Genomic DNA, 13788 nt, shown 5'->3' on the forward strand with positions numbered 1-13788 from the left:
AGGCTTCTGGCCAAACATATGCCTCAAACTGCACTCCTTCCTTTTATGCAATATACACTTAAAAGGGGCAGTGCTACATTATGCATGATTGTTTTCTCTATTGATTCCATTTGGCCAAAGGAAACAGACTATCACCACTCTAGTCAACATGCCCACAAGCTGCCAGTTTGTCAATGCGAGGAAGGGGCTGTGAAAAAAAGGACACTATATATTCCTATATTTTCCTGAAACAGGGTATTTGAGAAATGTATCAACTTTTGGCTCCAGGTTGCCTCCCTTCCAAATGACATACTGCATCCATCCATTCATTCTTTACATAGCCTTGTTTCAAAGGGGCATATCCTTCTCAGCTGACACAATTCCAATGCGGTCTGTATTACTGTATAACAGCTCAAACTGCACATGTTGTCTTGTCGTTACCAAATATTGATAAAGATGCTAAAGATGGTTTAATGAGCGGTCTCAGGAAAAAGGTGCAGTTTTAAATCCATCTGCTTTTTCGTTGAAGACGCTTCCTGTAGAGCTCAAATTAACATTTAGTACAGATTCAAGATTGAATAATGTATTGCCATATACACTTAACAGTTTATTTATAATTGTTCCCCTATGCTCAGAGATAACAGTAAACATACGGTAACCACACAATACATAAAATAAACTAGACAAAAACAATTATTATTACAATATGTTTCTATTAATGCAGCCATACCACATGGCCCATCTCCTTAAAGTGGCAAATTAAAATGCATGTAGTTTATACAACCAGCAATTAGGATGTGGATTTGCTTCAGGGTAAGTGCTACTGTGGAAGTGAGATGTTGTGGTCTTATTACGGAGTAGTATTTTACCGGGAGGGAGATAATTTAATAGGGGGTGGATGTACTTCTTTTAAAATGTTAAAACTTCTCCACTAGATGCAAATGTGGTATAATACCTAGTTAATTCTTTAGTTCACAACCAATTATTTTTGAAGCCGTGTCTGTACTAGCAGTTTTCTTCTCATGGGCTGTAAAATTGACATACAATACAGTTATTGAAAGGGTGAGCACACTTTCCATTACAACCTCACCCCGAGTCTCCTAAGCCGCCTTAGAAAGAATATCTTTGCGTCCCCCTGGCTACCTGACGGAGGGGAAAGGAACTGCTTGGAATAAATGGAATAATGTTCCTTCCAGTGACAAGCTGAGCTGTCGGGGTCTCCAGGAGGGCCATGTCTGAGGACATTGGTGGGCGTGAAAAATAAACAAACAGTACCAGTTAAAGGTATATTCAGTGATTTCACTCAAAAAACCTTAGGTTTCGTTTTTGGCTGTGGGACCCAGCCTTTCGTCCAATCAGGATAGAGAGTCAAAAACGAAACCTAAGGTTTTTTGACCCCCAGGGGTTAACTGGGGACAGGGAGGAACTCCTTATATGGCCAGCACACTCTATAGTAGGGAGGATTATCACAACAAAACAAAAAAATAAGTGATATTAGAATTAAGTGAAATCACTGAATATACCTTTAACCAGAAGATATGCACACTGGGTGTGCAATGATGGTGACTTCTTGTGTGTCATTTTCTGTACCAGGAGTAACCACGGTGCTCACCATGACCACTCTGATGATGGGAGCAAGGACTTCGCTGCCCAATGCCAACTGTTTCATCAAGGCCATCGATGTCTACCTGGGTATCTGCTTCAGCTTCATCTTCGGAGCGCTAATCGAGTACGCCGTGGCCCACTTTTGCACACTCAACCACCCCGACACCAATATGCTCATGGTGAGTCCTTTTATTATCATTCAATGACACTATAATATTAATAATAATCAGGCACAGTTACATTTATTCACACATAAGACTTATAAGCCAAAGTGACACTAACAAGCTATAACCAACATAAACAAAACAAATAAATTAGACCAGTCAGACGCCTGAGGGCGAGAATCGACCTCGCCCCAAAAGGGTGAGGTCGCATATGGAATGTCAGAACAGGTCAAATATGGAGATCTACGGGTGGCAGCACGGCCAGTGTCTTGAGTGTACAGGGTTTGATGAAGGCCCATGTAGGGCCGGGACTTAATTTTCGGGCCTGTTGAGAACTCTAGTTTCCGCCGGCTGCCGGGCACAGCTGCACAAATAACTCTAGAGTTTAAATGGACAGGTATCAGTCAAACGGGAGACATCGAAGAGGATGGATGGATGGATGGGGAAGGATCAACATATGGAATGTCAGAACAGGTTCTGACATATATCCATATACTAATATTGATGACATCAGGGATCTCCATATATGGGCTTAATTGCAACAGCAGGTCGCATTTACTATGATCCCTGATTTACTATCATCCCTGATGATGTCATAGTGATGTCACGAGACCTGGGCACAATATATGGGAGATTTTGAATGAGCAAAAAAGACAAACATCAAAGAAAGGTGTTTAGAGGTATGGTTTCGGGGACACGGTCACTTCAGTTATTTTAATCATCCTTGTCGTCTTCATTGTCATCCTCCATCTCCTACTATTCATCATCACCATTAGCATCATTATGATTGATCATCATCATCACCTAGTCTTCAATTTCATCTCCATCCTATCTTGGTAAGTCCAACTTCCTTGTACCTAGTTTTTGGTCTCAGACAATAATGAGTCATAAGCATATTGGTCCTCCTGTCACTGCTCAAGTCTTTCTTTCTCTCTCTCTTTCTTTCCTTCTGTCTTTCTTTCTTTCTTTCTTTCTTTCTTTCTCTCTCACTGCGTTGTGACACCGTCACAGTACCGCCAGCGGATGCAGGAATTCGAGGACGAGATGAACGGCATCGTCACCACCATCTCCAGCGACTCCGAAAGGGCCAAGCGGCGCAGCAAGAAGGCCGCCGCCGCCGCCGCAGCAGCAGCGCCACAAACGGGTGGTCCCGGCGGCACGGCCGGGGCCACAGAACTAACAGTCCGACCCGCCAGTCCCACGGGCAGCGAGCCCAAGCCAGAGGGACCCCCCGAGAAGGCCCCCAACCGCTGCCTCACGGCCCTGGCCCTGGTCCGCAAGGTCCTCCACCGCGCCATGAACTGCTGCCATGTGGAGAACCCCCACTACATAGACAACTACTCCAGAGTCACCTTCCCTCTGTCCTTTGTCATGGTCAATCTGCTATACTGGATATACTACTTGTACTTCTAGTGCACGGCAGAGCGTGCACGCTGTGTGTTGCTGAGAGTGTGAGTGAGGTAAGAGTGATGGAGGGAAGTGGGTTTTACCATGTGTGTGACCTGTATGTTTGTTTGTCCGTGTGCATTACGTGCAGTATGCTCTTGTGTGTTCTGAACGATTGTGGCCATTTTGTACATTTGGGTCGAAGAAGGACATTTCACCACATATAATATGGATGTGTTCAGGACCATGCTGGTAGTGGACAAATACTTTCTATTACAGCTCTTTTTACTACAAACTGTCAAGAGAATGACAAGAAATGTAACATTTGATGCATCATTCATCTAGAAAAAATAAAGTCTTTGCTCACAGTGAGAAGGCATATCAATATCAATTGGTTACAGTATATTGTAGAATGGATTATCACCTTAATTTGTTGTTGCATGTGGTCATCCAACCATGGGCAACAAAATGCTAAGCACTAATCTGTCTATCACATACCTATATGTTCTTTTTCACAAAGACATATAAACATTTGAAGAACTCTTTAATGGAATAAATAGATTAGCATTACTCAAGGAACTGCAATGGTAGCCGTGCCGTGACATTGGCATATGCCGATTTTTCAGCTGCCATATTTTCCGTTAGGAAAAAGCTTCCACTGATTGATTTGTTCGTTTGGCTGACCATTCTGTGCACACTTCTCACCCTCTTACTAAGGAAAAATGGAGGCTACATTTTTTAAAAAGTAGGTTTTTTCTGTTACTGCCTGATATAGCAAATGCTGAGCGCTGTAATTGAATGCCATGCTTTTTTCTACTATTGTTCGGAATGAGAAAATGGACATTGTACCAGCTTGATTCTTTGAAATGGATAGACTCACTGATACAGTAGTTTACAGTATGTACAGTTTCCATCTCGGCCTGCAGGTAGAATATTTAGAGTAGGAAAGGCAGACAGAAATATAATCTATCCCTATACCCCCTTCTCACTCACCTTCTTTCTCGCCATCTTTCTCATAAATCTAGTGGCCTTTTGATCCCTTCACTGCTATAATGGAGGTAAAATGGACATTGTCACTCATCATCACATACTGTACACCGTCTCACTATGTTTTTATAAGTGGGGTGGCTGCTGTCTGCCCTACAGTAACAGGACAAATAATGGCATGGATCAAACACCACCTGTGCAGACACAGGTAGCCTATCATCCTATATTATGCAGTAATGTCTCTTACAGTAAGTGCTGCTGGTAGTATTTTTCACCGTGCTTTTTGTAGTCCATATACAGTACTGACTTGTACTAGTCGAAACAACCTTTGTGTGTTAGTTGTGTTTTGGAGTGGTTTGCGGAGTGGACTTGGAAACGGCTTTCGTCAGGATGTCAATATCAGTCGGAAAAATGCTTGAAGTAATAATATGTGCATATTTCCTTCTATTCCTTACACTATCATCCTCGGTTGTGCGAGGTGTACCATATAGCAAGACGAGGCGTGCGTGGGGTGTATTCACTTCAGGTAATGGTTTCACTGCCGGTACTGAGAACCAGAGAGCCAAAGATTTTAAATTTGATTTGACTATCCTTCTGTTTCCCTTTAACTTCCATCTAAACTTTAACATTTGAAGCTGTGATGACCCCAATTTTCTTGCTCTGGGGAGACATTTCAACTTTTAAAGGTGGAGTGTCATAATTTTTGTACTTTTTCTGTTTTGCATGTGTCTATGGAGTTAACATTACTCTAAAAGACCCCCAGGTGTGGTTATACTATTCAAATATGTCTTCCCTGTGTATTTTTGGTTTCTTCATGAAAGCTGAAAGCCTTTGAGTCAAAAGGCCCAATCGAAATAACACAATTTTAGTGACATCAAAACCCTAACCCCTCCCCTAACCCCTCCCTCATTATCATACAACACACAGCTGTGGGCGAGGCTTAAGTTCAGGTGGGTGGTGCTAAGGTGAAAACGGGTATATTTAACGAACTGGTGGGTGTGGCCACATAAAAACATAATTTTAACACTTTCTTCACGGCACTTGTCAACCAGTAGTGCTCATTATGCTACCACACGATTTCTCAATAGAAGAGCAGGGAGACCAAATACAACCGCTGCAGTTAGTTGTATTGCATTAACATACTCTACAATACAAATGTATTCACTAAAAAGTTACATAGTTTAGCTCTAATTGAAATACTACAATGAATTCCCATCAATCCATGAAACATTTTATCACTATGCCATCATTATGTACAGTGCACACAAAGGACTACATTTCCACTACATCCGAATGCTTCCTTTCTAAATCATATTTAATCTCTAATGCTTTTGTTTTCTTGTCTATTGATTCGATTTTTTATTATTATTTGAACACCATCAAATTGCTAAATATGCCTGAAAATTTGAAAATGCTGATAGTATATACAAAAAAATAAAGAAAATGATTTGCTTTACAGTTTATTTCTCTTGCATGGTTATAAAATGTAATTTTATTTTTCCTCTGCTTTGATCGTCTGGTTTTGCAAGGTAGAGTGGAATAGTGGTGGAAATGCCAAACTGAAGCTTATTAAGCTAATTGATTTGGTATATGATTGTCAATGACACAATATTCAATTTGGGAACACATCTGATTCCAAAATGCCAGGTGAGGTCACATTCAATACCATTTATTTCTTAGACCTGTGCGTCAAAGATCAGGTTAATGTCAGGTTGTATACACTGCAGTACGTCAAAGATCAGGTTAATGTCAGGTTGTATACACTGCAGTACTGTTTGCCACAGACAGTAGTTGTCTATTCATTGAATAGTACAGGAAATGCGTGTCAAAATGGAGCCACAAGATCAAACATCTTCCTATCAGAGACAGTGTGAATATTACAAATAAAAAAGTCCAATAATAATCTGTTCCACAAAACAAGGCCCTGTCTTAAAACTCCTACCCAAACATACATGGCTCAATGACTCGTCAGTCATGACTAAAACATCAGTGATGCTGATTGAGAAACACCGAATGGACACCCCTTTTGTGTGTGTGGTAACCTTTTAATGTTGACGTTACAAACCGTAAAGGAACAAAATGGTCGATGAGAGGCAACCATGCCAAGAAGTGTTTGTAAGCCAACGACTTTGGGCAGCTAATGAAGAAAATAGCAACCGTTGGCTATTTTGTTCCCCCTGTTCTGGGACATTGTCAAGAAACGCGGCCTCACAGTGATGTTGGTTGCCAACATTGCAGCTCGTGGGACTTCTATCCAGTGAAATGTATTTCAAATGTATGATGTGAATATATTTACGCATTTTGTTTGCTTAAACTGTTGTAAATAAACTGTTGGCACTATGCATGTTTGTTTGGTGTAAAGAGTATGGACTGTAGTAATAAAAATAAATGAACTGTATGCATTAATTGTCACCATTCTTTAAAGGTATTGTGTAACTGTACAGTGTATCACTTGCTCAATGTTGGTTTTACTGATGCATAAAACTAGCATGTGGGCGAATGTCAGGTCAAGTTCTCACATCTACCCTGGGTAAATAAAGGATACAAATAAAAAGTAAATGACAGGAATAGACAATTAATGTGCTTCAAAATAAAAACATATGCAAAGATGGAACCTGAATATATATAAGACAGGATAAAATATGTGCATACATTTCTGTGAATGCTTGTGTGCATGTGTGTATATTATATCTGTATGCGTACAGTGTGTGTGTCCTAGTGAGGCTATAGAGAACATGGCGTCTCAGTCTGGACCAGCCATACAGAGAGATAAAGATAATTCATCTCATTTTTTCCAGAAACTGAATTATTTTATTTTCTGGCTATGCTTATGCTATGATGAATCTTTCTCTGAGGTTGGTGCATTACAGAGAACAACAACGATATAATAATAATAATATATATTTTTTTTACAAAAAAAAATAGCTGCTATATTCAGCAAAGATATTTGGTGTAGAACGAAAACAGGACGAGGCTTGTGGGACTCCTGAAATTATGACAGATATCCGATCTCCGATTATTTGCAGGGTCATATCTGCCGATACCGATTATGACCGATTCCGATATCATACAGAGGACCACAATGGAAACAAGCCTAGGCCCTATAGGGGCTTGGCCCAAAGCCTGTTAATAAAGTATTCAATCAATCAATAAATAAATAGCATAATACATTTCCAATTGTCTGTTTTCACAACTGAATGACTACTGAATGAGATGAGAGTACACAAATTAAATGTAGATTTATTAATAATAATAAATCTAATAATAATCTGTATTATTTTGAGACCATTCCGATATGGCATTATGGCCGATATGGCCAGTTCCGATTATGCTACAGATTAACCGTGCATCCCTATTTAAAAGGGTTTAAGTTGTTAAAGAATAAGCTATAGAAATGGCAAGTAATTACACAACAAACAGTACAAGCCGGATCACATATGTCTCCCCAATTCTCTGCACCCTCCACTGGCTCCCGGTTATACTGCCCACACAGAGTACAAAACACTGATGTTGGCCTAGAAAGCAACCACCAATGTCACCCCCATATCTTCAAAGTCTGATCCAACCCTACAAACCCTCCCGCGCGCTCAGATCAGCCAACACAGGAAGGCTGACAGAATTCACACGTCACAGACTCTTCTCTCTTCTGGCTGGTTATGCACTTCCCAATTGAAATCAGAACTGTAGACTCAACTGTAGAACAATGTTCTGCCGTAGTCTGAAAACTCACCTCTTCAGACTCCACCTTAGTCGCGCAGCACTTATCCTAGACTTGATGACCTTGCAGGTACGTATGCAAAGGCCAAACTTTGCATGTAATGCAATTTAGATCGTATATTATGTAGAGACATAGCATTTGATGTATTACCAATGGTAATAACACATGGTAATTTACCATGTGTTGTTCTTGCTTAATGTAAATCACTCTGGATTAATAGTGTCTGCTAAATGCCTAAATTGTAATTAACCTTGTGAAGTGCCACCTGTCTGAATAAAGGAAAGCCCAGAATGTGAAGCTCACTCATAAATAATCCACAACCACTGTCGTTGCCTTATCACGGTTTTGTTTAAACCATAGAAACAGAAAAGCCGAGCCATGAGGCATAATCCTCACGAAGCCCAGTCCTCAACTCTCCAGGGCCCTGATATCTCATCATACTGTATAGGAATAATCTGACACATCTGACTTTGACCTTTACTGGTTATCCCATGATTCGTGGCTCATACTTCAAGTTGAGTCTTTGATCACAGCAGGATTGCCCCAGGGAGAAAGAAGTTTGAGGTCTCCTTGAACCCAGTATTTTACTGTATCTGCGGCACTCAAGCATTTCCTCTCTACAGTACAGTATGTGCATTTTGATGTATATTTTATGTTTAGAAATTCATATTTGTAGTGTTAAGATCAGAAACTGTAGGTTCGTTTGTTCCCAGCTTTCCTGGCAGCATGCTTCGCAGAAGACAGCCGGTATGATAAATTGCCAGACTTTGAATGCACGTTATCAAAAGCACTGAGAACTATTTAAATGTATGCACTTTCTTGATAAATGCCACTAAAGTTGGATAGAAAGATGGCACTTCTTAAACCTTTTTTTGGTTCTGGCTAATACAATGTAAAAGGCCATGGTGACATCATGGGCAGAGCGATTGGTGCAGCAATACAATTGGCTCATGCACAGTTCCTCGTGCATGCGTGCTGCCCCACTAGTAGCCTAGCGAGGCTTCAATGATGGTGTGTTTGGCTGGCTCGGAGCCGTCAGTTGGTCCGTCTGTAGTAACTACTGGTTACTGTTATGCTTCATATATCCATATATCTTCATATACCCGCTTGGCCTTTCCTCTATAGTTACTGTGGTCAACGCCGGCCACCAGGGCACACGGAACAACACTTTTTTACATTCTTGGTCTTATTGTCACGTATAGATGCTTCCAGCAGCCGCAGTCGCCATTTCCGTTTCCAATGCTTCTCATTGGTTGACCTTGTTGTCACCCTTCAAAAGGACGTCTCCTATTCATTCATCAGTGATTCCTCTGGAGAGTGATTTCTTCTTCCACGTCCATCTGTTCCTCCAGTGGAATTCCTTCTTGAGGACACGCATGCTCTCACGCACATGCCAGGATATTCTCATCTTCTCTGGACCCTGGCGATGTGCTAGGATTTCACTCGCTCTTGTAATTGCTGTATCTCTGTGAGTGACTGATACAGGCTCAACCCCCTCTGAACAAAAATACAATAGCCTATTTGTTTGTCATACACTAAGATAGCAGTGTGCTATATATTATATTATTATATATATAGTATATATAGTATTATATATATGTCACAGCCCCCTGTAGTTGGGCTACTAGGGCCTGTGTGTATTCCTGTGTAGACTGTAGACCTATGCATTTGGCTTCCCACAGGTTCTGAGTTGCTGATCAGGTGCATTGGGAGCACCTGGCCAGTGTTCCCAAGGTGCACTATAAATGGCTGGGCGTTGGCCACGCTCAGTCTCTCTCTCTCCTTCCATGAGAGCAGCAGCATCTTTGCACCATTCAACACCCCACACTACATCCACCACACATCCACTCACCTACACTACTGATCTACTGAATAACACACTCCACCTTAGAACTGTAGTATTGTTTGTTTGTTTGATTCTTATTATGTTTGTTTATATTGTAAATAAATATTAGTTTGTGCACTTTTAAACAGCCGTGTGTCTTCCTCCTTTGTTATGGCCCAAGAGCCAGGTCATAACATGGGGGCTCGTGATTTGAACTCGGATTGGTTGTGACGTTAACAGGTAAAGTAACTAACTTCCTGTTTTGTTTGAACTTGTAGATTACTAAATTAGTCATGGTATTTTGGCATTAGGAGGAGGTGCACGGTAGTTAAAGTGTTTTGGTGGTAGTATTTGTTGGTTCAGTTTGGTTATAAGATTTGGTTTGGTGCTGGTCATGTCATGTGTATTTGCTATAGTGTTAGAAGTTAGGATGGGTGTGACAAGTGTGTTTTGTCTGAGGCTTGGTGGTCCCTGTGTAGGATTAATGGTGTTTCCCACTGTGGGACTCGCTGTATTTTTTTAATTTGTTGATTTGTCTTTGTAGATTCTGTTCCACACAAGATGGGACAGGGTGGTACCACTGGGATGCCTTGTCGGTATGGGGGACTCAGGAGGGCCACTGAAGACCAGGGCAAGTGAGTCAGTTTAGTTTTTGGTTAGGCAGCTGAGGTAGGGGGATCACCGCACCTGTAGGCACACCTGTCATATCTGTCCTGGCTTTACAGTGTTGTGAGAGAGCATTTTTTTTTTTAGTTTTTGTGTGTTGATTAATTGTGAATTAATTGTCAATTGTAATTGTGAATTGTAATTCACTTGTCATCATAGTTTTGTCCTCATAGTTTTCTGTCTGAAATGGTTGGTCCATCATTTTGTTGTCAGTACGTATGTATCTTGTAAAGAGCTCCGTGTGGGAGCTGTTTAAAATTGGAAACGGCAGGAGTAGTCTTCACCAGGCTGGTGCAGCTGGGAGACAGTGTTGTATCTGTCAGGCTGTAGATGGTTGGAGGTGTAGATTTTGGTTTTATCCTGTAGTATGCGATTTGTCTCGTCAGGCCGAAATGGCTGGGAGGCAGTGTTCGTTTCCCCTGCCCTTCTGACATATGGGTCGGTTGGGGAGGGGGGTTTGGTCTAGGGCAATGCTGGATGGATAGGTGTGGGGCTTTGTGCGCACACTCCCGGTGAACTGGGAGGAGCCTCCACCCTCTGTTTTATTCCGGTTGGCCTTATTAAAGGGTACTGAATGACTGGATTTTGTATGTTGGATCAGAAAATGTCGTGAGGGAGAGTATTATGTTGGACAACGTGAACTGTGTTTTGTCATTTTCAAATCTGGCCTGTTCCTGTCTTGTATCTACCTTATGTCCCTGTTCCTCTATTCTTAAATGCTTCAAGAATACCGGTAATCTTAGTTGCTGATAGAAGGCCTGGTGTGCTGGGTGCAGATTGAATTGGTTGGGCTGAAATTCATTTTGAGTAATTGTCTTAATGTTGGTTTATAGTTATCTTAGGTAAACTATGTCTGGTACGTTGGTTATATTGGTTTGGTTAAGTTGGTTTGGCAGGTGTATGGTTTGCGCAGATTCCCATCCTTAAAAATAATTAATTATGAATTGACTATATAGCACTTTTGTGTTATTGCTGATTGTTAAAATATGTATGTCTTTGTTTGCCTTGTGGTAAACTGGTCACTGGTGTGTCAAAGCTGGCAGCTTTAGATGGTGAAACGTCATGCCACAGTGTGGTAGTTTTATATGCTGGGGGGGGACGATAGTCTCAGCTGGCCTTCCGCCTCTGAGAGGTGGAGCTCCAAACAAGCTGGTGCTGTTGTGCATTAGGGCTAGAGCTGACAGGGTTACCTGCCCCTCAGCCAGATAGCTGCCACGGTTAAAAGTATTTTAAACTTCAGCAAACACATTTTGTGCTCTATTTTGTATTTGTATTGGTTTGCTGTTTGCATCTAAATTGGGGGGGTAAGTCTGCGCAAATGCTTCGGTTTGGTGTGGGAAACATCAGCCAAACAGACTTTGTTTACATTTTCGGTTATTAGTTGCTAAACGTCACACATGTTTAGTACATGGAATTTTCTTTTGATTATTAGCTGATGGTGTCTCGGTCCCTTAAGGGTCCTCGTTTTGTAGGGGGAGGGTGTCACAGCCCCCTGTAGTTGGGCTACTAGGGCCTGTGTGTATTCCTGTGTAGACTGTAGACCTATGCATTTGGCTTCCCACAGGTTCTGAGTTGCTGATCAGGTGCATTGGGAGCACCTGGCCAGTGTTCCCAAGGTGCACTATAAATGGCTGGGCGTTGGCCACGCTCAGTCTCTCTCTCTCCTTCCATGAGAGCAGCAGCATCTTTGCACCATTCAACACCCCACACTACATCCACCACACATCCACTCACCTACACTACTGATCTACTGAATAACACACTCCACCTTAGAACTGTAGTATTGTTTGTTTGTTTGATTCTTATTATGTTTGTTTATATTGTAAATAAATATTAGTTTGTGCACTTTTAAACAGCCGTGTGTCTTCCTCCTTTGTTATGGCCCAAGAGCCAGGTCATAACAATTATATTTTAACTTTTATCATTACAGTTATTCTCCTGGACACTTCTCATGGGAACCACTGGTGAGGGTTTCATATCAACACTATTTAATGGATTAATGTATTCATTTGACCATGCTTTAGTCTGGAACATGTGACTTCTAGATACTGTGATTAAACATACAATACAATACAATACAATACATGCAAACAAAACAAATCTAATTCCTCAGCCCAACTTCCAGGCCCAAACTGTCACTATCACTTTCCAAGTAAAATTGCATTAGCAACATAATGCAAGGAAATCACAACATGGACTGCTTTAAAGCCCCAATGGCATGCCTTTCTGTCGGGATATAACTTAAATAGTTTCAACTCTCATTGCCTTTGTCTGATGCATCCAATACACTACACTGTACATATCTTGTGTTCACAGAAGTGTATCTTTCTCATTGTTTACAAAGGTTAAATTAACCATGGTGATGAACTATCAGTGACAACTCACGTCAAGTCTGATTCACCAGTAAGGCGCCCTGAGGGCGAGAAGCGTGCATCCGCCTGGGTGACAGCAGACTGCTAGGCGAGTGCTGGCACTTTGGCAAGGGGGGTCAGATCAATATATGGAATTAATTCTGTACTGGCCATATATGGAGTGTGTCTTGAGTGTACAGGGTTTAATGAGGTCAGATCAACAAGAGTTGCTGGCTGGCTCCATATATGCAGATCTAGGTGATGATCCAGTCTTCTGCATGTATGGTTATCCAGGGTTAGATGAGGTCAGTGTCGTGATCTTCATATATGGATATGGCCATATAAGGTGGCGTGACGTGTCACGAGGCGTGACCATATATGGAGGCGTTAAGGGTCTCCATGATGTCACGTGATGTCACGAGGTCAGATCCATATGTTGTGACGGATGGATGCAACCATATATGGAGTTGTGACTGATTTGACGCAACCATATATGGAGTTGTGACGGACGGAGGCGAGATGCAGGATTTCATTGTAAACCTTCGGTCCTTCGTCGCAAATGACACATTGTAAGCTTGTAGATCTTCTATTTTATGTACATGTAGATCAGCCATTAGACCCATCATGACACCATCAAAGCAACACAGACAGACAGATAGACCCATGAGAACAATGCACCACATTTTAACCGGGATGTGAAATGATGTGCGCAGTTATCTTTTCTCTCATTCCAGGGCATATCAATATAGGCCTAATCAAAGGGACAATACCCAGGTGGTAGAGGCAAGGAGTAATTACAATCTGTCCAAGCGGATAAACGTGTTAAGCCATTGTGACTATTGACTCAGAATTGATGTATTGTAAAACATTCCCAAAGCTTATGATGAATTGATTTGAGTGTACGTGTGTGTGTGTGTGTGTGTGTGTGTGTGTGTGTGTGTGTGTGTGTCTCTGCTGCCATATGGCGGCATCACACACACACACACATCACTCAGCACTCCATGGGCACAAGTAACGGCGGTTACATGGAGTGCTGAGTGATGCGTGTTGTATCATGAGGACATGCATATCCATGAGTTTGTGAATGTAACCTTTTTTACTGCACCT

The 13788-nt window shown here is 41.6% G+C and overlaps 1 protein-coding gene across 1 annotated transcript in view; it reads left to right on the forward strand.

Annotated features, from left to right (window-relative positions):
• LOC310865631 (gamma-aminobutyric acid receptor subunit pi) overlaps positions 1-3161 on the forward strand; it is a gene marked incomplete at its 3' end in the record, with an annotated part of 28114 nt that extends 24953 nt beyond the window's left edge. The window contains exons 7-8 of the mRNA XM_083774808.1: positions 1573-1763; positions 2760-3161. Coding sequence (XP_083630934.1) covers positions 1573-1763; positions 2760-3161 — 593 coding nt within the window. The remainder of the gene's footprint in view (positions 1-1572; positions 1764-2759) is intronic.
• Between the last annotated feature and the right edge of the window lie 10627 nt (positions 3162-13788).

Source organism: Protomyctophum parallelum (genome assembly GCF_964188405.1).
Source record: "Protomyctophum parallelum genome assembly, chromosome: 10".
NCBI lineage: Eukaryota > Metazoa > Chordata > Actinopteri > Myctophiformes > Myctophidae > Protomyctophum > Protomyctophum parallelum.